Raw genomic sequence first — 24,846 nt, forward strand, 5'->3', positions numbered from 1 at the left:
AGCTGTGGTCCTTTTCAAGCTGAGATAAAATTCATTGCCTATTAAAATGCTAAAAAATAATTTGAAATCAAAGAAAACACGAAATGCTGAAATGGTCTGGGCAGAGACCCTGTGACTCGCTGGGTGCGCTCATGGTGGACAGCACACAGACAGAGGGCTCGGCTTCACTGGGCGAGGGGAAGGCGCTGGAGGCCCATGGGCTGGGGAGAGCAGGAGGAGGGGCCGCTGTGGCCAATGGGAACTTAGGAGAGGACTGTTAGGACCCAGGGGGGATGGTGGTGGCCTGGACCAGTGTCGGGGCTGGAGATGATGGGAACAGCTAGGTTCTGAGAGGAGAGAACCGGTTTGATACTGGATTGTAATGTGGGTATAAAGAAAGACTCAAGAATTCATTTATTCTCAAAGCTCGTAACTAACACTGAAAACATAAGAAAATTAATTTTGGCCGAAACCGGTTTGGCTCAGTGGATAGAGCGTCGGCCTGTGGACTGAAAGGTCCCAGGTTCGATTCCGGTCAAGGGCATGTACCTGGGTTGTGGGCACATCCCCAGTGGGAGATGTGCAGGAGGCAGCTGATCGATGTTTCTCTCTCATCGATGTTTCTAACTCTCTATCTCTCTCCCTTCTTCTCTGTGAAAAATCAATAAAATATATTTAAAAAAAAAAAAAAAGAAAAGGAAGTTAATTTTGATTTAATGTTTTCTAGTTTTATTAGCTTGGCCACCCTTCTGTACTAATAGCCCGAAAAGGGAATGTTTAATTGGAATCAATAAGCAAGTGGGCTGGGGAGGGTCAGGGGGACAGGACGGCCGCAGGCACAGGAGACGGCGGGAATAACGCCCCGAGACCAGCGCCTCCCACAGCACGCACGTGGAGAACACCTGCGCCCTCATGGGACTAACTGTCTAACTAAATGAGGTGCGAGCTCAGCCTTGGCGCCGGAGGAACACCAGCTACCTGCAGGCGGTCCACGTGCACCTTCACGCCCCCGACCACGCCCTTCTTGAAGGCCGCCAGCATGTCCAAGATGGGGTTGAACCGGCTGCCCCTAGAGATAGAAGCAGACAAGCAAGACGCGCACATGAACGCAGGATGAGAAACGGACCACCTCCCCCTGAGAGCCCTTCACACCTGCCCGCGCCGCCAGCCCGAGGGGCACGGGGAGCACGGGCGGCACCTCCCCGCGCCCACCCACCTGATGTTGTCTTCCCGGACGAGCACGAGGAAGAGGGGCCGCCCGTGCATCTTCCAGTACTGCCGGATGAACTGCAGCGCGTTCTGTGGGGACAGCGGGGCGGGGTGGCACCTGGCTGAGCCAGCAAAGCCCTCCATGCCCAGGTCACTCCCAGGGCACCCTGGCGTGAGCAGACGACCAGGGCAGAAGTCCAGCACCTACACGCACACGGCAGGGCACGCACAAGCTACCGGAACCACCCTGCCTTCTTACTTTGTTCTCTAAGAGAACAGACACACGGATGAAGGTTGCTTTTGTTTTGGCGTGTGGCCTGATAAGCAGTCAAGGACGGCCCCAGGGGGAGGCAGGCTCATGCTCACCTCCACCCGTGAGCGTGTGAGACGGGAGGTGGAGAGACTGGACTGAACCCCCATGGGCCTCCCGCCATGGGGAGGTTCTCCTCCGACTCAGTGTCTCCGTGCCCATCCCCCTCAGGGCCGGGCACACGCTCACGCGGCGGCCGTGATGATGAGCAAACAGGGGCGCCACGACCCTCCGCAGTGGAAACGGAAAAGGGAGGAGGCTTAACTAATGGGGCTACGAGTTGGCTGAGGTCTTCCTTGACATTCTTCGTAATAAATGGCTTCTCCTCAGCTTTTGTTCCAGAGGAGATGACCCACGGGCGCCAGAGGACCGCAGAGTCCGAGCAGCCACTCAAGCTTAAGCAGGGCAGACCCTGTCACCCAGACCGCCAGTGTGACGGGTCGGAGCCAGGACCTAGGATGGAACTGGCCGAACAGCCCTGCCTGTGGGTGAGGGAGTGCTCCCGGCTACCTTTATGTCATCTATCAGCAGCAGCACGTCCTGGGACATGTAGAAGTCACTCAGGTCGAAGATGATGGGGTAGCACACCACAGTCTTCCCCAGAATGCGGTAAATCTGCAGGGAGAAGTTCAAAATAAACACAGAGCCCTGAAAAAATGACTACTAATGTCCGATTCTGAGGAGGCAAATAACAGACTCATAAAAAACACGTAACATGAAGGAGTTTTAAAGCCCCTGACTGACTGGGGGTGTGAGTAAGCACATGACCGTCCCTCCACCACGACAGAGAGCCCCTCAGCAGCCACCACCATCCCGCTAGCTCCGGGCACTCAGAGGTACCGGAGCGGGGCGCTCATTCCCGCCCAGAGGCTTCTGTGATGTCACACAACTCCAACCAGGAGATTGGCCGTAAAAAATCATGACTCAGGCCCGACCAGTGTGGCTCAGGGGCTGAGCATCGGCCTATGACTCAGCAGGTCAGGTTCCATTCCCGGTCAGGGCACAGGCCCGGGTTGCAGGTTCGATCCCCAGTGGGGGGCGTGCAGGAGGCAGCCAATCAGTGGTTCGCTCATCACTGATGTTTCTCTCTCCCTCTCCCTTCCTTTCTGAAACCAGTAAAAATATAATTTAAAAACCGACTCCAGGGAGGAGCCCAAGTGCAGCCGCTCCCGCCCGTGGTGCTGGGCGCCCACCCCCGGAGCCGCGCACCTTGGACGTGCCGAGGCAGCCGATGGGCCTGTCCGGCCGCCCCGAGAGCCCCAGCTTGTCGTTGACGCCCAGGTGGAAGTAGGCCTGTAAGACACACGTGTTAACAGTCCAGCGCGGAGCGTGCTTTCCCCCCTGCCCCCGCCCCACCCCCGCCATTTCCTGCTCCTTTTCTTCTCTCTCCAGAGAAGAAGTGGGGGAGACCTTATCCCATGGGCTTGAGGCACACAAGCCGGCCGACGGCGGCCACTGGACTCGACCCCAAGATGTGAGAGCCAGACGGTCAGAGTCAGCTTCCGGCTCTGCCGATGCACAAGGGAACGAGACAGAGGCCCCGGGCCCACCACGTCCGCTAGTTAACGTCAGAGCACAGGCCACAGGCGCCCTCCTCCTCCCAGCACTTCTCACCCAAGCGGGAGTGTCTGACTGATTTTATTTTAAAGTTTAAGCCAAATGCTACAACTACACGGCCCCGCCGACTCCCACCACCCCTTGGGCAACGCTGGTGCATGTTAAAGGGGCGGGAGTTATGCTGTGACCCCTAAACCACCAGCAGCAGCAGGACAGCTCCCTAACGCCATAGATGCATGCACGCCACACACATCAGTGTGCAGACGTGGACATGGATGGTGCATAGATGACATCATCTGTGCGCTGCCTGTGCGTTCATCTCCATCTCAGTGCTGATGTGACTGAAGGGACGAGGTCTGCAGAAGTCAGGCAAAGGGGGCTCCCAGGGCGACGGTGGGGAGCCAGCACCCACCTTCACCAGCTCCTGCTGCGCCCAGATCTGAATGGGCTCCACCTGCTGAGGCGTCTGCGTCTGGATCCCGTACGTGTTGAGGAAAACCTGGAGGCTGAAGGGCCAGGCAGAGGGGCCTTGGGGACAGTGGGGAGCAGCGTGGAACCCACGGGCAGAGACCGGGCTCGGGGCAGCTGTATTGGTCAGCGGAGCAGTGCGCCGTCTGCCCTGGGACCCCGGGGCCCGGGGGCCTCACAGAATATCAGGTGGGAGCTCTGGGACGGGCCAATGGGGGACAGGCAAGCACAGGATTGGGGGATCCCCCTAATCTGTGTGCTTGTGTTTCAGTGCTGCACCCCAGGCCACACTGGTGTTGGTCACAGTGGTTAACACTCCCGTCACTGACACTGACGAGAACGTGGCCCTGCACTTACAGGGGCGCGCACGCCGCCCTAAACCCTGCCAGGGGCCCGCACGGAGCCCCCCCGTCCCCCTGCCCCCCTGCCCGGCTCCCCACAGCGCACGCCTCCCTCCACGCTCCATACCGCTGGCTCTCCGCGATGAGCGCCACGTGGACCACCAGGTCGTTCTCCAGGGGGCCCTGCCACACAGAAAGGGGGCGCGACTGAGAAGATCCGGTCACCGCGGGCAGCGTTAACGTCTCTGGGCTCACTGAGAGGACGGCACGAGCTGCCTGTGGGGCCGCCCCTCCTGCTCTCGCTGCGCCCTGGTCCCTCCGACACGCACAGTGGGACAGGCGGGAGCCATCAAGCTCACCACCCGGAGGTGAGCCCTTGGGCTCTTTGGAATGAGGCCTGAGAGTAGTTTGGGGACGGAGAGCCATTTCCCATCACTTCCCTCTGCGGGCAGAGGAGGAGCTACAAATGAAAACCCAACGTTCGTATTCTCTGTGAGACAGAGAGTGAAGTTACTCGTTTGACATCTTAACGCGCACACGGCTCCTCCCGGTCCTGTTAGCAACTTGCCTCCGCACCTCATGCGTCCGAGAGCCATGCTCTAAGGTGTGGCTCCCACATGGGGGGCCGGCCCACTGGCTGCAGTCAGCACCGTGTCCCCGCACAAGCTGGGGCTCAGCGGCTCCCCTCGGGGCCAGCGCTGGGCACGTGCTTCTGTTTCGGGTGACGGAGACGGGCTCTGGCCATCTGATGCCCTGAGCCCTACGTGACCCGCAGGGAGCGCTCAGAAGCTCCAGGACCCCCGCGGTAGGCAGCTCTGAGGACACGGGCACACACGCCTTCACAGGGATGCGCCCCGCTCCCGCGGCGCGCTGTCCACGGCCGACCCGCCGGGGACTGCCTCTGTGGCTCTGAGGGGGGACCGTGCATGGCATGGAAGGCCAGGAGCACAGAATGTGCGCATCAGCAGCGAAACCCACGCAGCCAAAGGCACGACCCCCAGGATCGCAGTGACAATGCCATTTCGGGCGGACTTCCGCGTGATTAAATGAACATATAACAGCCCAACAAAAATAAATATGTATTACAAACACTATAAATTCTATTTCTTTCTTTTTCTTTTTAATCCTCACCCAGGGATATTTTTTCCATTGATTCTTAGGGAGAGTGGGAGAGAGAGGGAAAGACAGAGAGAAACATCGATGTGAGAGAAGCACGTCGATTGGTTGCCTCCTGCAGGATCCCTGACCAGGGCCCCGGTGGGGAGGAGCCCACAACCAAGGTACGTGCCCTTGACCGGAATCGAACCCAGGACCCTTCGGTCCGCAGGCTGACGCTCTATCCACGGAGCCAAACCGGCCAGGGCTATAAATTCTATTTCTATTCGATAAAAACCTTAACAGTTCATGTTACTCCAAAGGGCGAGAAAGTAAATGAATTTTTCAGAGGCCCATCGAGATTTCTAACGAGAAATCAAAACCCGGAACCTCATTTCTCTCGGGTGAAGCCCGGTGTTTGCATCAGAAGGAGGGTGGGCTCCGCTGGGTCGCTGAGTCTGCGGGAGTGAGGGCTCCTGCCTCAGGGGCGAGGAGGGCGCGGGCTGGCAGGCAGCCCGGGGCGTCCCAGGAGGGCACTGCAGCTCCCGGCCGCGGCCTGGTGTTTCCTTTGGACTCGCAGGCCTGCTTGGACCCTGTTCTCTCCCTCTGCCTGGCAGACGGGCACCAGCTCTGAAGTGCCCACGCCCAAGGCACCACGTGAGCAGCGAGCGGCTGGGGGCTTCAGGGGCTGAAGAACTCCCACGGCAAACCCAGCAGCTCAGCAGGCCCCCTTCACAAACCACCTGCCTGCTGAGCATCAGCCTCAGCCCCGCCCGGAGCCCTTCGCCCACGTCCCCCACAGAAGGAACTCGGCGCCCACGAGGTAAATATGCACGCGATTTACCGATCGATACCGGCTTCCATCCGGCTCTGGAGCTTGGAAAACAAGCTCTGACGATTGAAAAGCATCCCTCGCCTACCTGCCTTCCTCCCCAACCGGCAGAGCAGCTCAAGCCGCTCTAATTGGCCTATTAAACGCAATTCACAGGCTCAGCGCTGGGGTGTTGCAAAATGATGACCGGGAACCCAAGCTGCCTCGGGGTGCTTCAGCACACGGGACCTGCTCCATCACAATAATTAAACCAAAGACGTGAAATGCTGCTTCACTCGCCCAAAATATACGTTCTATTCAGGAGACAATCCAACTCTCTGCGAGTCTCCGGGGCCTGGGAGGGGCCCCCACAGCCCCGCCGCCCCTTAGGAGGGGCCGCCCTGGGACAAGGAGCACTGGCTAAGGGGGAGTTACGTGTGGACCAACGGAGAGGTCTTCTTCAGAGACTCAGACCTTTAAGCCCGTCAATAGATTCAACATGAGAAAGGAAGCCCCAGGCAAGTGGCCTCTATTTATGAGCAAGTGGACTTCCCCCGGAGGAAGGTGCCAGGCGTCCAGTGGCTCGGAGGGGCCCGGAGGGGGGGCGTGGAGGCCTGAGGCATTGGTTACAACGACACCAGCCACAGGCTCCGTGTGCTCCTGGGCGCTGGACCACAGCCTGGCGTCCTGCCCTCCCCCCACGCTCCAGCCTGGCCATGGGAGGCCATGGCCGTGTGAGCCGTCACTGCCCTCCTGCTGCTATTGGAGCTGCTCATCTTCCTCAGCTCAGGGGCCGCTGGAATGGTGCCAGCAGTCAGCCCGCTGCTTTAAACTTCCAGGTTGACCTCCCTCAGTTCTGGAGAGTTCTGACCTGGCGTGTCCTTCCCATTGGCTCCGGGTAAACAGTGATTGACAGGAGGCTCTTCTTCCCTAAAGATGGGGATACGCCTGAGAAGCTCCTCTGTGGCTGGGGAGCGGGGGGGGGGTTCTACGCCCTCGGAGGCATCGCCTGGGAAGCCCCTCTGTGGCTGTGCGTGTGTGTATGTGTATGTGTGTGCGCGTATGTGTATGTGTGTGTACGTGTGTGTGTGTGTGCATGTGTGTGTGCGTGTGTGTGTGTGTGTGTGTGTGTGTGCGCGCGCGTGTGTGCATGTGTGTGGGGGGCAGGTTCCCGGAGGCGTGTTTGCCACCTGGGCTGGGACCTTCTGTTTCATCGTAACGACCACGGGCCCTGTGCTCAGTGCTAAAGACCCCACCTTGCAGGGAAACCTGGCTCAGGGTCCCATGCACACTCTCTCTTTGCCAAGCGAATGACGTGAAGTGTGTTTTTAATCCTTTAAGTAGAAATTGTCTCAAACTGGTCCAACGATGTGAGAGCACTGGAATGACGTGAACCGAATAAAGCGGGGCCTCCTGCCAAGTTTCCTTAAATCGCCCAAGACTCGTAAACCTCAGAAACCGTGAGCAGCTCTGAAACAGGAACAACAAAGGGCGCGGGACAAGCCCGTGCTGTCGGAGCTGCAGAGGAATCGGCTGCATGGAGAGGCTGCCCCCCGACTGCGGCAAACGCACCTCGGGGCCCGTCTCCACCACTGAGTCCGTCACTCCCGCACCTGGCTCCGGGCACCGTCCACGCCATCGCTCCGAGGGCACCCGCAACCAGGTCCTGGGAGCCCGCGACGGCAGTGCCCCGACTTACACACCACACCCAGCAGCCATGTGACGATGCGCGAGCTGCAGGGCGGCGGTGGAGCCCAGGCCGGGCTGCTGTGCGGCGGGCCCTCAGGTCTGCAGACCAGCCCCCAAGTTCCGGCCAGTTCTGTGCCCTTCCTCCCAGACCACATGTTGTCAGCCTTCCTGACTGTCTCAGAGTCCAGCTCTCCCCACCTTCACACCCACCCCCGCCTGTTCCTGCCTCCCCCTCGCACACCCCGCTCCTCTGCATCGCCACCCCTGCAGGTGCGCTGCGCTGTCCGGACGGGGAGTGGAGACAGAGCCCGTCCCCGCCTGAGCGAGGGGCCCAGGCCGGGAGACGCGTCTACTGTGCACTCACACCGGCGCTCTGTGTCCTGAGAAAGCCCAGCGTTGATGTAACCGTCTCCGAACAGCTTCTGCTCCATTAGCCACTCAGGTCTTTGCATGTTTTGTGGAAAATGATCAAAAGGCTCAGAGAAATAGTGTGTCAGGATCGAATGGGCCCGGTTGGCTCTCCCTGCCTCTCATTAAAACGTGTGTGCGCGTGTGTGTGTGTGTGTGCGTGTGTGCGTGTGCGTGTGTGTGCATGTGTGCGCGCGTGTGTGTGCGTGCATGTGTGCGTGCGTGCGTGCGTGTGTGCGCGCACACGCGTGTGTGTGCGTGTGTGCGCGTGTGTGTGTGTGTGCGTGTGCGCGCGCGCGTGTGTGTGTGCGTGTGCGTGTGCATGTGCGTGTGTGCGCGCGCGTGTGTGTGTGCGTGTGCGTGTGTGCGCGCGTGTGTGTGTGCGTGTGCGTGTGCATGTGCGTGTGTGTGCGTGTGTGTGCGCGCGTGCGTGCGTGTGTGTGCGCACACGCGTGTGTGTGCATGTGTGTGTGTGTTCACGCGCGTGCGCACATGCCCACATGCATGTTTTTTAAACTAAAAGAAGCGCTGCCCAGGCTGGTCTGGCTCAGTGGTTACCGTGTGGGCCAAAGGACCAAAGGGTCAAGGGTTTGATTCCCGGTCAAGGGCACGGACCTCAGTTGCAGGTTTGAACCCCACCTCCATCCGGGCGCAGGCGGGAGGCAACAATCAATCCGTTTCTCACATCACTGTTCCTCTCTCCCTCTCTCTCCCCGCCCCTTCTACTCTCTCCAGGGAAAAGCCCATGGAAAGACAACGAAGGGGCCTGTACACTGTGTGGCCTCACTCCTGCGAGAGGGCCTTGCTGCTCTAGTCAACAGCGTCCACCGGCTGCGCCCGGCCACGCAGACCCGCTCCCGGCCCTCAGGCATCTCCACAGCCCACGGCGCCTCATCCTAACAGCCCACGTGACCGGTGCCGCTTACCACTGAGCTTGCTCAGACTAACAGTCAACCTTGCTGACCCTGCAAACGTTCATTCTGTGGCCACCACGTAGTCTGCATCCACAGGAAGAACTACACAGAATGTAAAACACCCCTCCGCCCAGCACGAGAGCAGGCAGCGGAGCGACTGCCAGCCCCGCGGCCCGCCCGGAGCTGCAGCACGAGAGGCGCCCGCCCCGCCCCTGCCCCCGTGCACCCCGCACCTTCTCAAGCCCGCGGGACACCTTCAGGTCACCCTGTGAAGAGGACGTTTACCGGGAAGACATCTCGCTGGACACCTCTGGCTCACACTTCCTCCTTCACAGGCAGCCCTCACCCCAAGACATTTTTAAAATTCAAGTCTAGTCACCGGCCCGTGTGGCTCAGCAGGCTGCCCGCTGCCCTGTGCACCCAAAGGCTGCTGTTCAATGCCCAGTCAAGGCAGGTTCAGAAGGCAACGCTCGATGTGTCTCTCTCACATCAGTGTTTCTCTCTCTCTCCCTCCCCCCTGCCCGCCCTCCCTCCCTCCCTCCCTTCCTCTCTCTGAGCATGTCCTAGGGTGAGGATTTAAAAATTAAAGTAAATAAATCAAATGAAAGTACAGCTGACATACAGACACGTAAATCCTAACTGCCCGGAAGAGGGAGAGCCTTGCCCTCGGAAGGAGCAATAAAAACCGCCTTCGGAACACACCCTCCGCCAGTTAAGCGGCCAGTGCCCTGCATGAGGCGCGCGGGGCAGCAGGTCTCCTTACCTGGTTGGAGAAGCGCATGCTCACGTTGCGCTGGCTCTGCAGCGGGACGTAGCGCTGGATGGGATCGATGTCCTTAGGACTGATCAGCTCCTCCGCTGGGGAGGACGGAAAGGCGTTACCCAAAATGCACCTGTTCACCCCCAACACCAGCAAAACCTGACGGCATTCACGAACACTCTACCAACCAGAGGAAATCTTTGTGATTTTAAATTAGATAAAACTACGACATCAAAACATTAAGAAACAAAAGAAAAAGTGAGATAAGTTGGATTTGGTCACATTATAAACTTTATTTCTCGAAGGACACCATCAAGAAGGTCAAACTGACAGCCCACAAAAGAGGAGAATATATTTGCAAGCCATAGATCTTGTAGGGACTTGTTCCTTGAAAACATAAAGAACGCTTACAACTCAGTAATAAAAGACAAACAGCCCAATTTAAAAATGGCCACCGTAGCCATAGTTATCTTAGTGTTTTGCTCACACATGTGAAAGTTAATTGAATAATATAAATAAAGACCCTACTTCTTTTTTTATATATTTTTTTATTGACTTCAGAGACTAAGGGAGAGGGAGAGAGAGACAGAACATCAGTGATGAGAGAGAATCATGGATCGGCTGCCTCCTGCACACCCCCTATTGGAACTCGAGCCTGCAATTGAGACATATGCCTGACCAGGAATCAGACCACCTGGTTCATAGGTGGATGCTCAACCACTGAGCCACACTGGCCGGGCTAGGCCCTACCTCTAAAGTGAGTTGGCCCTGTTTTCACTTTCACTGCAGATAAGCTATGAAAACACGCTCATTCACTCTTGATCTTCCGTTCTACAGCAATCATGTAAAAACAACAGCCTGCTGACTTGTCTAAATTCACCGCGTTTAATGTCTACTTAAAAAGGACTTCCACCTCATTTCCTTAGCAGTGACCAGTTCTGGAAAACAGGGCGGGAGTCTGCCACAAAAACGCATGCCCGTTTCTTGCAGCTTGGGGAGCGTTTCTCACGGTATCTCTAAGCTGGGCAACGTCCAGGCATATGGCAACGCTACCCTTTACACAGATCGCCACGGCGTTTCTAGGGACATTGGGAGAGGTCTTCAACAATGAGCGAGCGATATTAATAACAGAGGAAGGAGGGAGGGAGGAGCAGCGGCAGCCACAGCAACAGGTCACACATCCTCACAACACCCTCATTCGCAGGCGATGAATCGGAGGCACCACATGGCCAAGCACCTAGCACCCGCGCTGGGGAGTGGCAGAGCTCAGCTCACACAGGCAGGCTCTCCTGGGCCTGGGCCCTGAACCACGGGGAACCTTGCCCTTTAAGAGCAATCGCTTTCTCTACCCCTTGATGGGAAGACGCCAGGAGGAGGCCACAAACAGATAAGTCAGACCTACGAGGTGGTAGTGTCCCGCCCACACCAGGGAGCACATGCCAGAACATTCTCTCGCGTACTTTTGCAAAATTTAAGTGGAAGCAATAGAGGCTTAATGATGGCAAATATCGACCTGTCATTTCCATTTATTAATAGCAGTTTAGCTCGTGAGGCAGGGTTGATTAGCGCCGTGATATTCTAAACAGCAGCACATTATTTCCCGGCCTCATTTGTCTGATCATTGGGATGTGGAAAGCTCCCACGGCCATCAGCATTTTACATAATTAATGTTTCGCCGCCAGCCACGGAAACGAAGCTCTACCTTATTATTTTGTTAGCTAGAAAGGACGACAGATAAAGACGTTATATCCTTGGAAAGCATAAGGGCCAGTCTACGAACACTGACACGAATGAAGCAGCTGCCGAGGCCTTTGAAAGCTCTGACTTCCTGGCGTGTTTTTCTCGCGCGCTCTGCGCTGCGCCTGGGCCTGGCTTGCTGCTCACGAGCCTCCCTCCAGGCGCTCGCCTCTGACGCCGCCCCTCCCTCCCACTGGCATGGAGCAGGCCCTCAGGAGACTCAATAAGCAAAATGACAAACCGGCGCGGGAGCAGGTTAGAAACGTTACTTGCTGTCATCGTCGCTCTCGTGGCCACGGCGGTAAACGTGGCTCAGACCTTAAAGGTCAAGGAATAGTTGTTTGTTTCTCGCTGCACTGGTTTCCGTCACTCGGGAAGCACAGCCGAGGCCCGGAGGTGCCAGCTCCGTGGCACCTGGCACCGTTCCCTGGGGAGAGGGGCCAGCCTGCAGGAGCACACCCGACCCAGCACAGGATGGGGAGGTGGCTGCAGCTCCCCGCACAGGGCCACCCTCCGACAGCCAAGCGTTTCCACAAACACGGCAGCCGCTTTCAACCCTCAGCGGGTGGGTGGGCCATTCATATTTGCCTTTTAATGCACAGAAAGGTTTATGAAATAGACCCTGAGTTCAGCTCAAACCATCATTGTTGAGGGTAAGAAGATGTATGGAGGATAATTTTTGTTTCTTTAATGAAATGACAATTTAAAAAACATTTCACAGAGCCCTGCTGGTGTAGGTCAGTGGTTAAGCATCAACCTATGAACCAGGAGGTCACGGTTTGATTCCCGGTCAGGGCACATGTCCGGGTTGCAGGCTCAATCCCCAGTGTGGGGCGTGCAGCAGGCAGCCGATCAATGATTCCTCTCATCATGGATATTTCTCTCTCTCCCTCTCCCTTCCTCTCTGACATCAATAAAAATATATATTTTTTAAAAAGATAAACAAACTAGGAAAATGCAAGAGAGGTTTAATACACGTAATATATAAAACACTATGCAGACTGAGAAAAAAACATAAAACCAAGGTTAAATGGGCAGAGCGAAGTAACGAGACACTTTACAGAGGACAGAGAAATGACTAAGAAATACGTTTTTTAATAATCAGCATGTAAATGAAGCAGAATACAAAGTCACATCTTACTAAGTTAGCAAAGTATGTCTGTTTAATGAGCATGTTTAATGCCACAGAGGCTCCGGGTGACACGCTCACGGGAGGCCCTGACCAAACCCATAAAGTGCTGTGGTCATGGCTGCGTGGCCTGGGCAGTGGGGAGGGCTCTTCTGAGCCTCGGGGATGACACCCAGTACACGGGTTCATGGGAAAGAAGGAACCTGGAGATAGCCCATCCCTTTTGGCAAGCGGCTTGCTAAAGCTCTGACCCCAGGTGGCCATCCCATGAGACGGGAGTGTCATTCTATTCTATAAAGTGCATCGGCGCCCCCACAGCCTCTGCGGGAGCCCCACACGCCGCCGGAGCCCTGAGATCAGAGCGGCCCACGCCTACGTGACACCTTCCAGAAACTGCCCATCGGCACGCAGTCAAAGAGGCGCATTCAGAGGCCTGTGCAGACGAAGCAGCTCCCCGGCCTCCGCACCGCACCCACCCCGAGACCGACAATAATGGCCGCAGACACACACAGTCTGGGCGCGAAGACCCGGGGAGCCCGCCCGCCGTCCCCACTCACTCAGCAGCTTCGCGATGATGTACAGGGCTTGGCCCCAGAGGAACAGCTTCCCGTCGCGGCCACAGTTGCTGGGGAAGCGCTTCTGGCTGCCGGGGTTTCTCTTCTCGAGCTCCACGAAGTCGGCCGGCACGTAGTAGTACTTGGGGACGACGGGGTGGCCTGGGGGTGCGAGAGTGACTGTTAGGAAGCAGAGCGAGACGAGGCTGGTGCAGGAGGTGACGGGCCCGACGGGCTACGGGAAGCGGCTGGGGGGTCCCTTTCAGAAGCTGCTGGGGAAGAACTTGAGGACCCGATTCCACGCGCAGGTCACGCTATCGCCAACACTTCCTGTGGCGCCTGGAAGGGCACCCACGGCGCGGCGCGATGCAGTGCTGGCAGGCGAGGAAGCCAGTGTTAGAGGGAGGGAGGGTCGGGGAAGCTCACACCTGGGACCTGGTGCGGGGGGGTCAGACCCGGAGCCCGGCTGAGAGCAGAGAGACCCCGTTTCCTCGCACGGGCCCAGCACCTCCGCGCCACACCTTCCCCAGCCACCTGCTTAGACCTGCTCCTCGGGGGAAGCTAAGTGTTACTGTGTGAAGACCCACACGAGGGTCTGTCCTGCGCTGGTTCCTCGGTCAGCGCGACCCCTGAGCCCCGCCGGCCGGGCTGGAGCTTCTCCTTTGAAATTCCTCTGAGAATGCGTTCTGTCTCACACAGAGGACTCCGTCCCGCTCCGCCCTGGGCCCTGCGGCCTCCAACTGGAACCCACACGCTGCTCCAAGGATGGGCCTGCGGTCATTTCTAAAATATGACGTCCATCCTCAGAGGGCGGCGTCTTAGCGGACATGGACGTAACCTGAGGAAGGTGCGACAGGCGACTCCCAAGAGGAGGCCAGAGCGCCCTGGGCCGTGGCAGCACCGCGACCAGGGCCTCCCGTGGCCCTCTGCGGGCGGACTCCCCTGAGCACCGTGGTTCCGGGCCCTGATGCAGGTCCGTCACGTCTCCCCTGGCTGGGGGCTCAGTGGTGAGAGCACAGCCCCCAGACTGAGGCGGCGCAGGCTCGCTTCCTGGTCAAGGGCAGGTACCTCGGTTTCAGGTTCCATCCCCAGCCTGGCTGGGGCGTGTATGGGAGCAACCAACCAATGTATCTCTCTCACATCAATGCTTCTCTCCCCCACACCCTTCGCTCTCTCTAAAGATCAATGAAAAAATATCCTCTGGTAAGGATTAAACCAATCCTTTCAATGAAAAAATATCCTCTGGTAAGGATTAAACCAGTCCTTCCTGTCACGCCAGCACAGAGCAAAGGAGCCACAGCGGGTGGCAGAGGAGGACCCGCCACCCGGCCTGCGTCCTGCAGTGGCTGCAGCCACGACCACCTGAACCCCCCATCCCGGCCGTGCCACATGCACTCCTTTCAGAAGACACATTTGTGACAAGTGAATAGATTGCTCTTTCTAACTCATTCAAGGCCCCCTCGTTTCCTTCCGTCTGACAGCAACTGCTCTAAGAGGAATCATGCACATGTGGAAGGCGCCTCCGGGAGCCCCTGGGGAGGAGCGCCTGCAGCAGCCGCAGCCTACCTTCCGTGGTCCGGTGGAGCACGGGCGCCAGCAGGTCCTGGTACTCCTTCACCTGCGCGGCGTGGCCTCGGAAAACCCCTGCAACGCAGAGCACAGCGCAGCGCCGCTCAGCGAGCACGCGGGGACTCCCCGCAGAGCCACCGGCCCACCTACCACTATTTTGGTAATTATCTAGGTAAATGATAAACATAAATTTTAAAAAAGGTAATGAAAATGTGTGATAGTTTTCCAGGAAATCAATTTCAGAAGGCCATGTTAGCATTTAGGATTGAAAACTAATTATTAATTGAAATTTCTCGATTCTTCAGTGTGAATGTTATAGATATTCGGTGTCGAAGATTATAGCATTCGTGGTTTCTACGCATGAAACTTCCTTCTTTCTAAATATGAAAATAGAGCTGTATCATTTTAAAAATAATTCAGCCCGGCCAGCGTGGCTCAGTGGTTGAGCATCGACCCATGAATCAGGAGGTCTCGGTTCGATTCCCGGTCAGGGCACATGCCTGGGTTGCGGGCTCAGTCCCCAGTGTAAGGATCATTTATGTTTCTATCTCTCTCCCTCTCCCTTCCACTCTGAAATCAATAAAAATATATTTTTTAAAATAATAATTCACAGCGTGGTTCTAATTCTCTAAGTGATTTAGCATTGCGCCGGGAGTGGGAGAGCGTAAAATGCCGAAATGGCACAGGCGCCGTCTGAGCGGCTGGACGCGGTGGCATCTCGTGCCTGCGCCTCCCGACACGCCCAGCCCGCAGGGAAGCTCACTCACCGTCGATGATCATGTACAGGAAAAATATGGGGAATTCACATTCGATGCCATCGAACAGCTAGAACAGGAAATAAAATATGGAAATGTCATGAACAATTAGCTGGGACAATCACAGTGTCAGGGCAATGTATCAATCACAATTACCGTGGGATATGCAAAAGGAGTGACTTATTGTATAACAAAACGGGGCTGATTTGTTGTTTTTTAAATTCCCTGGACTCATTCAAGAGCTCATGTGCTTCATCATCGCTCAGGGCCTTCGCTCCATAAATGTTCACGGGGACTTAGCACCGCCCGTGCCCGGCATCAGCGGGACGAGGGCTGAGAACACAGACGCGCTCCCTCGAGGGCCCAGCCCACAGGGAGGCGGCGAGCAGGCAGCGCCTGCCGCCCTCTGAGATGTCCGTCCATCGGAACAGGGACGAACCCCCGAGTCTGCCAGGGTCAGAGAAGGGTTTGGAGAAAGGGGGCTCACATGCCTGCAGGCCTCCCCAGCGAGGGAGCGGGGGCGCCTCACCACGCACCCAGGGATTTAACTTCCTCCTCCACACAGTGGCGCAGAGGACACAAGCCAGGCAGCACTTCTGACCCGCCGGCACCGGGGGTGGCATTCTCGGGTACCTTAATCTCAGCCGGTTTGTAGTAGCGTCTGTGGGGATCCTCCAGGGACGTCCTATACCCGTCTCTCAGGAAACGCTTGAAGCCGTATTTCCCTTTCAGCTTCCGAACCACCTTGTCGAGTGTCTGGCTGAACAGAGCTTCGTCATCCAGCGCGAAGGCAGGGTAGCTGATGCAGGGGAGCAGGGCGGCGTCCGTGTTCTGGGGACGAGAAGAGGGGGTGGTGGACCTACAGGGACATGGCCGACAGCCCGCGGAGACACAGGGAGTCAGGAGTGGGCAGGGACCGGCGCCAATGAGGCACACCCCGGGACAGGGGCGTCCACGCGGCCTGGGCAGTGGGCCTCAGAGGAGACAATCTTATCCACGAGTAAGCCTTCCCAAGGCTCAACACTGACCTCAGGCTTGAGATCTTCATTAAGGCAGTGTGTGAAATTTCACACTGATAATTAATTAGTCCTTACAACTTAGTTTGTCATAGCAACTTGTTTATAATCGCGAAAAACAGAACAATCAAAATGTCCGACAACTAGGACAGTGTATTAGCAGCCATTAAAATGTATACTGTGGAAACCATTTTTTTTTAATATGGAAGCATGTCCGTTCATAGAACTCCGTTACGGAGCATTATTAAGAATATCTTCAGTTTTGTAAAGTGAAAATATTGTATATGTACATCGACCATGCGGAAACCCACAAACATGAGTGTGCCGCCTGCGATGAAAATCTGGGGGTGCAGGAATGAGATATTATTTGTCTTTGTGGGTTTTACTTTTCTCTTATCAAAATCTTGTGCTACTTCTTCTATTCAATAGTTGTTTTTAAATAATTAAATACTCTCACTTGGGGTATTTTCTAAAGAAGAGCCACAAGCAACTGCCAGAAAACTCTGAGAAAATCTCCTCCCGGCATGTGGAAGTCACCCAGAGGCGACACCACAAATGGCGTCTAATTCACGGTAAAGGTGCTCACGTGAGATCGCGACTCCCGGGGCAGCAGGGAGCACAGGGTCTGCCTGTTGCGATTGTGAGCATCGAGATCCACAAATATGACCGACCACGAGCAGCCCTGGAACAAGAGAGACGGGAGTTGTACAGAGCCGGGCGTTTGAACTGTAAAGAAACTTCACCCAAAAACACCACCACGGGCTGCATGTGAGCGTGGCTCTATTACAGAAGATTTTAATTTTCTTTTCAGTACAGTCAGGTCTTCTCAAATATCCTGCAATACACAGATTAACTTTGTAATCATAACAAATGTTATTTTCCTATTTCCCTATTTCTCCTATATTTTCTTACAAATCAAAATATATTGATGACTAATCAATTAAAGATATTTAGTCTAATAAAATGCCAATATTAGTTAGCCTGTGAATAGAGAAAGCAGTAAGACTTACCATGTATGCTTAGGCTGATCATTAGGGAAGTTACCTGCATGCCACATCATGCAAGTCTGCCCCGCGTTGAAATTTTAAAGGCACAACCTAAGGAGGCTAATTTATAAGGAATGAAGCGAAATGGTAGCTTTGGCAAGTCTTGCTCAATTTGATTAGTTTGATTTGATTTGATTAATATAAACAGTCACCTTCTATTTTCTGCCAAAAAACAAATGGCCTCCTTGTCCAGGCCTCCCCTCTCCCAGCCTCCAAGGAAGGTGTGCAGGGGCCAGGCTCCTGCTCTCACCACAGTTCTCACCGGGGCAGAGGCCAGCCAGCGACATGGTTTCTGTCCTCTTACAAACGGACCAGCCTGCCCTGCCTGCTGAGGCTCAGTTGGCTGGGCATCGTTCTGAGCACCAAACAGTTGCGGGTTCGATTCCCAGTCAGGGTACATGCCTGGGTTGCAGGCTCCATCCCTAGTAGGGGGCGTGTAGGAGGCAGTCAATCAATGTTTTATTCTCACAAGGATGTTTCTTGCTCTCTTGCCCTCTCCCTTTCCCTCTCAAAATCAATTTAAAAATCTTAAAAAAAAAAAAAACAAAAAAAACCCAGGCCATGCTCTAGGCACATCTAGGTCCAGATTTACAGGAGGATAAAAATCACCCAGGGCCATAGGCAGCTTTCGTATTCAGAAGCGATTTTTCAAAAACCATCCTTGAGGAGGACGTACAGATGGGATTAATTATCACCTGCTGTAGAGGATCAGACACATTCGTTTCAGGCGGCAGCGTCCAAAGGGAGGGAGGCTGGATGCCTTGCTTTGAGCGCTCTGCATAGCCTGAGCAATCTCTCCTCACGTTCAGACGGGGCCTCACTGGGTTGCACGGTGACTTCTCCCGTGAAGACGGGAGAAGGAAGAATGTTCTCTGAGGACGTGCCAGGCAGCGTGTCTGTGCGCCCTGGGCAGCTTTCCATCTTCCCCCTCCTCAGTCACCACAAGTCTGCCCGGCGCCTGCCTCCAGCTCGCGAGCGTATTTGAAGACCCACAGCTAGACTTCCCCACGCGGAGGTGCCCTGACGGTGCTCTCGGGAACGCACGCCCCTCCCCGGACTCCTGGTGTCCTCACCGGAGTGTCTGCCTTTGCCCCTCTGCCCCGGTTTTGCCCTCCCCCACCTCTGGCAACGCCGATCAGTTCCAGGTACCTACGACCTTGTGCTGCTGTTTATTTACATCCCACACATCAGTGAGATCATACAGTGTTTGTCTTTTTTCTCTGATTAATTTACCATAATTCCCTCGAGGCATGCCCATGCTGATGGAGCTGCCCAGACTTTATTCCCTATGGCTGACTCCTAGTCTACCGTGCACGCGTGCACCCATTCATCCATCAGTGCCCCCGGCTGCTCCCATCTCTCTTGGCTGTTGTAACAAGGCTCAATGCCATTATGTATGCCATACTACCCTCCTATTTCTCTGTCACACACACACTGGCACGCACGGCTAAATGACGTGTGGAGGGGAGGGTGAAAAGGAAATAAAACAACGGAAAGCTGCGTGAGCGCTGGGCTCCTCGGGAGGAGAGGAGTGTGGGTAGAGGCCACGGACCCGGTCGGAGGCCCCGAGAGGCCCCGGTATCCCCGGGAGAGGCGCAGCAGTAATGCTTGTGATTTTCCACGGGCTCTCACACCCACATCCCACGAGAGAGGACGAGTGTGGGCCGTGGGTGACGTAGGGCTGCCATGTGAGCGCCCAGAATGCGTGCTGCGCCCCTTGTCCCAGTCCCTTCCTGTCGGCCTCACTCTTCATCCTTCCCGTCCGGGGTGTGACGGGAGTCCATCCCCCAGAGGAGGTGGGAGGGAGGGAAGAGGTGTCCGTGGGGAGGGGAGACCGCTGGTACCACTAGGAACTTTCTCACACTCAACGCTTGGGGTCCCCAGTACTGTCATCGCCCCGACAGAAACCGCCACATTTTACACCTCCGTTAACTCCCTCCAGTGCATCTGCGCTGACCTAGCATTTTAATAGCGTGGGGTTCACTGTAGTATCAGCCGGAGCCGCCTTTGCCCGTCCAGCTTAGGAATCTTTACGAACATTGCTGAAGAACACGAGTGACTTCCTGACCCAGAGGAGGATGCGGTATTCTTACATTTCATTCCTTTCCATCAACAGCTCGATCCAGGCTACTTGATTACGTGCAGGGACTGGTTAATGACCTTCTGAACATGTAAGGCAACCCTCACGGTTTTCTCTCTTGTCCCAAAGAAAATGAGATTTAGACATATTCACAGCCAGGGGAGGGTTAAGCTCAGACCCAAACTTGCAATTCTGTGGCTGTATATGTTACACGTTCCCCTCCCCAGAGCTGTATGTTGGTGTACATCACATAGAAACCGATGTGAGAACTGACACGGAAAATACACGGCATATAATGCCAGAAATGTCTTAAATGTGAAAGCTCATCAGCAGATTTGAGGGAAAAGTTATTGGACAAAGATGATGAGAATTCTGCCGGGCCGGTGTGGCTCAGTGGTTGAGCATCGACCCATGAACGGAGAGGTCACCAGTTCAATTCCCAGTCCGGTGCATGCAGGAGGCAACCGACCGATGTTTCTATCTCTCCCTCTCCCTTCCTCTCTCTCTCTCAAATCAATAAAAAAAATATTTTTTTAAAAAAATAATGAGAATCCTTTACTAAAAGATTTTTAAAATGAAGCAATGTTCTTTAGTTAGGAAACTAAAATTTAACTGGCAAGTCCCAGGGCAGCCTGTTGGACCGCGCGACATAGATTTCAGACATTCTGCGATACTGAGGAATGACTTGGCTAATGAGTGGCCAAATTAATTAAACAGGTAATTAAAAAAGTAATCAAAGTCTGTTGCTGCTGCTGTTTTTTTACCTGATTGCCAAAGAGGTTGAATCCATTAATTGCTTCTAGAGCCGCTTTTGCTAAGCCAACGGAGCTGAAAGGGAAAAGGAACACGCTGTAACTCTGACACATCTGGCTACGAAACGAGCACCACCATCTGATGCATATTCACAAGCCAGTTTCTTCATTAACACTTATAACAACTTCCGGGAGAAGAATGTCTGGGAGGCCTCGGGATGTCATGTCGCTGTTTTAGTGTTTCTATTCGATCGTTAGTGACCTCTGGGGGGAATGTTTCTAAGGTCCCCTTGGCGTGGACAAATGGCCATAGGACGGTGGGAGCAGCTTTAACGCGGTAGCACGGACAGCCCCTGGCGCAGGAGGGAAAGGGCGAGCTGGGAGGAGGCTGCTGGGATGAGCGGGGCACAGTCACCACCAGGCTGGGCACCGTCGGTTCAGACCGACGCAAAAGGGCTGTGCTGACGGCAATCGGGCCTGTAAGACTCTCGCGTCAGACACACCCAAGTGTGGTGAGCTGCGCCCAGCCGAGCACCGCGCTCGGGGACCGGTACACCGGCAGCGTGTTCTGTCCCCAGACGGCTGGTCAGCAGGCCTCTCATCAGCCGCCACGTCCTCCTCTTTGTAACACGATGTGTGCTCCTCTGCCGCGCACAATTGTGCTCAAAAATGGGGAGCCCCAAATGTCATTAAAAACAGGACACGGTCGTCTTATAAATAGCAACCTTTAAGCATTTTAGACCTCGTGTCCTGTTTATTTTCCTTACTGCAACTGTTTTCTGAAAGCAACTGCGTACGCCGGAATACTGAACAAAATTAATGATCTGTCATCGTGTCAGCACGTCTCCCAGGCAGAGTTAACAAAGCGGGGCCGGAGCAGCAGCCTGGCCCGGAGCCTGGCAGCAAAGCCAGTCCTCCCCCCTCCCACTCTCCCTCTCCCCGCTCTCACTCTCCCTCTCCCCCCTCCCCTCCCCCTCCCTCCTCCCTGGGAGCGGCCATGCCCAGGGCAGAAAGCCCTGCAGGTGCTTGAGCGCGTTCTGAGCGATCCGTGTCGCTGTGACCCACGCTTTCCATGGCGTGTTCATGTGCCATCTCTCAGGGGAGCGTTATTTGTACCACAGGATGGTGAATAGATGGGAATCGTAAACTGCGTGGACGGGAAGTGGTGCACACAACCTTCTCTATGCCTCTCACGAAGTGCAACTAAAAATCCCGGGCGTTACAGGCAGGGAGACAAAGTCCCGGGAAGAGGGAAGGCGGGCTGCCTCGCATGTTCCAGCCTGGAGGTGAAGCAGCACTAACCGGGAAATGCCAGTAGGTGCACAAAACAGGCCCCGCAAAAGCCCGCTCCCCAGCCACGGGGCCCGGAAAAGGGCGGCCTACAAGACAGAAACTCTCGGACAATAGCGTCTCAGAAACTGTGGCCGAGTCTGCACCAGGGACTGCACCCAGCCAGCCTCTCGGCCACGCGGTTCATCTGCAGCAAGAGGTGAGCACGCAGGAACCTGAGCCGGGCCCTGGCGATCACGCACCCAGAACGAGGCGGCGGCGGCTCGTGTAGCCTCGCAGGCAGCAGGGAGACGGCCAGCAGCTCCGGGCCCCGGGCTGAGCACCAGGGGAGCCCCGGTGTGCGGTCTGGGGCTCGTGCGGAGACATCCACCGCCAGCTCCTGCGCTGGCCTAGGAACGTGTCCCTGGGACCTAGGAGCCCCCGGGCCCCAGCGCACAGCGTTCCCCGCCCGGAGCGGATAACAGAACCCTCCGCCCGCAGCGCGGGGTGCGCGTGTGAGTGAGACTGCGTGAGGGACCCTCACCCACGCGGCGCGGCCTGAGGAAGCCGCGCCGGAGGAGACACCCGCAGGAGCCCGGCTCTGTCTGCTCGCGCAGGCAGCCAGGGGTGGGCTGGAAACCGCCTCCTAACTAAAGCATCACGAGAAACCAACACTGCGCCCGGACGAGCGGGGATGCTCAGTTCTTCCCACTCTATCCTTTCCCCGTGCAATCGGTTAAATAATTGGACTTAACTGAAATGTACAAATGTGTTCATTTATTTTCCGCTGTATATTTAAGTCTCTGGCGACAGCAAGCCATTTAGAAAATAAAACAGACGCCTAATGTGATCTTTTTAACGGCAGATAGCATACATGCTGTTGCTAGAGTTGGAAATGCTTACCAGCACTGGACAGTCTGGGAAAGTGGCTCTGTCATTAGCTACGGGTATGTTAACATTAGGTGGCCAGCACCAGCAGAGCACACACCACTGTGACTTCTGCCCCGCGTGGCTTCCCCATTCATTCAAGAGGGCCAGCGAAAAGTGAGGTTTGCTTGGGAGCTGGTCTGTAATAAAGTGATCTGTGGTATAGGTGAGCGGTCACCAGCCTTTCAGACCTCACGGACCACCAGTTGGTGACCGCTGGGATAGATCAATACTTTTCTAAAAAGATGATGGGTTAGGCCCGCTGATTTACAAACCCACCGTGAACCTGCACATGCGGGGACTGAACTCCGCCTCCTGGCGCCAGCACCTGCTCTGCCTGCCAGCAACCAGCCCCACCTTCTGAGAGAGGGCTGTGCAGGGCTGTGGTTTCAGTGGACCTTCACGGATGGTTCTGGCAAAACCACATACCATGGCCCTGGCCGTTTTGGCTCAGTGGATGGAACATCAGCCCGCGGACTGAAGGATCCTGGGTTCAATTCCAGTCAAGGGCAGGTACCTTGGTTGCAGATTCCCCAGCCCTGGTCGAGGTGCATGCAGGAGGCAACCAAGTCGATGGGTCACTCTCACATCCATGTTTCTCTCTGACTCTCCCTCTCCCTCCCACTCTCTCTAAAAATCAATGGGAAACTATCCTCGGGTGGGGATGAACAAACAAGCCCACACGTAGCAGGAAGTGGAAGAGAAGGACGCGGCCGCTGCTGTAGCTCGAGGACTGGAGCACCAGCGACGACACAGGACGAAGCAGTCACTTTGGGATGAGCGCTGTGTGCAGTGACGCGGCCCGAGAGCAGCACAGGCCGGCAGAGCGCGGGGCAGGGGCGCCTCGCCAGGTCCGTGATGGTGAACGCAAAACCCCCTTCGCTCGTCACCTCCACTGCCCCCTTACAATTTCACTGCTAACCTGGAGTGCCGAGAACTTAACTTGGATGATGGCTAAAATGCAGCACTATCTTCCTATGTTCTACTTGCCAGACTTGGTTTAATGTCTGCACTGAACTGTCCTCCCGCTGGTGTCTGTTATTCAAATATTCTGAAATGTGCGTGTGCACTTGTATGCTAGTGCTTACCAAGGCCAGGTGTGCAAATGCTACATATATACGCATGTATATATACATATACACACATACATATGCACATACACGCTACACACATGTGCACGCACCTGTTAACATGTATGTATGTTAGTGTGACCGTTACAATTTACATAGTAGAAACTATCACTGCCTCCATTTGACAGATGGGGAAACTGAGGGAGTAGAGACTTTGTGCAGCCAGCCGTCTGGAGCCCGTCTTACCTTTACTAAACATCTTCCATCGGCTTAATGTTTCCTGTGATCAGTCCTTCCACCCAAAGGGCGCAGAGCGGCACAGCCCTCTTACCGTTTCCCAGCCTGCTTCGCCACTCCGCGCGCGTCTCAGTGATCTAAGCTGACCTGCAGCTCATAACCTTCACATTCGCAAATCCTTCCGTGTGCAGCACTAGGACCCACTGAGCTCCGCTTTTTGCTAAAAGCTGAACTCCTGGGCATAAATTTAGAATGTCTGAAAGGTGCAACCAGGCACTAAAGCTACTTCCCTCACCCCAAGGAGCAGGGGGAATTCATACACTATTAACAAAGGGAATTCATACACTAGTAACCGCAGTCGGCAGCCACTGCGGCTGACTCAGACCCATACAGCACAGCTCCCGGCGGCTCGCACCTCTTCCAGAAAACAGTGACCGACGCTACTCTGGATTCCAAAGGTCTGGACCTGCCAGTTAGGGTGAAGCTCGGCCCTGTGGGCAGGGGGGGGACTCCATGCAGCGCATGCACACTGGGGTCGGGCAGTTCCCTGGACTTGACTTTCAAAGAGCATCGCTGCCCTGCCGAGAGGAGGGCAGGTCCAGGCCAGCCAGCTCTGACCTGAGCTGGGGGCCGCCTGCTCCTCCCGCAGCTGCTGGGGCAGGGGAGCCTACTCTTTGACTTTAATTGTAAGTGAATTTCATCTGCATCACACAGAGGAAGGAAGCAGGTGAAAATTAACATGGAACATAGTTCCCATCTAATACTCTGATTTTAACTCATATTCAAACTCACACATTTAAATGAATAAAAACCACTCAGAAATCAGCAAGTTACCTCGAATGCAGCTCGGTGCTGCCGTTGTTATATTTGCTTCCTCTTTCCCAGACTCCAAAGTCAGGCACTCGGTAAACTCTCTCTACACAAAACACCAGGTTCTGAATGAAAGAGACCTGGAAGACAAGAAGCGGAACGTGAGGACACGGCCACAGCAGATGCTCAGATCCTGACGGACGATGACGCCCCGTCTGAAACCGGCCCTCTGACGAGCTGAGATTCCCGTGCCGCTTACAGCGCTGTGAACGCTGTGCTCGCCTGCTACTCTCACCTGGGGCCTAAAGTGAGGCGCTAACATTACACCACACGGAAGAGCCGACATGTCAGTGT

General features: G+C 55.5%; 1 protein-coding gene across 4 annotated transcripts in view; it reads right to left on the reverse strand.

Moving 5' to 3' along the window:
• Positions 1–24,846, reverse strand: part of PHKB (phosphorylase kinase regulatory subunit beta) — a 66,236-nt gene that overhangs the window by 14,695 nt on the left and 26,695 nt on the right. For all 4 annotated transcript variants that reach the window (XM_036345059.1, XM_036345060.1, XM_036345061.1 and 1 more), the window contains 14 exons: positions 24,517–24,632; positions 20,192–20,255; positions 16,888–16,983; positions 15,919–16,116; positions 15,298–15,355; positions 14,528–14,605; positions 12,965–13,123; positions 9,545–9,639; positions 3,992–4,047; positions 3,468–3,561; positions 2,708–2,791; positions 2,009–2,113; positions 1,196–1,278; positions 958–1,048 (listed from right to left, as the gene is read on the reverse strand). In XM_036345059.1, the coding sequence (XP_036200952.1) occupies positions 958–1,048; positions 1,196–1,278; positions 2,009–2,113; positions 2,708–2,791; positions 3,468–3,561; positions 3,992–4,047; positions 9,545–9,639; positions 12,965–13,123; positions 14,528–14,605; positions 15,298–15,355; positions 15,919–16,116; positions 16,888–16,983; positions 20,192–20,255; positions 24,517–24,632 (1,377 nt within the window). The remainder of the gene's footprint in view (positions 1–957; positions 1,049–1,195; positions 1,279–2,008; positions 2,114–2,707; positions 2,792–3,467; positions 3,562–3,991; positions 4,048–9,544; positions 9,640–12,964; positions 13,124–14,527; positions 14,606–15,297; positions 15,356–15,918; positions 16,117–16,887; positions 16,984–20,191; positions 20,256–24,516; positions 24,633–24,846) is intronic.

The sequence above is a fragment of the Myotis myotis genome, unplaced genomic scaffold, assembly GCF_014108235.1.
Source record: "Myotis myotis isolate mMyoMyo1 unplaced genomic scaffold, mMyoMyo1.p scaffold_m19_p_19, whole genome shotgun sequence".
Taxonomy (NCBI): Eukaryota; Metazoa; Chordata; class Mammalia; order Chiroptera; family Vespertilionidae; genus Myotis; species Myotis myotis.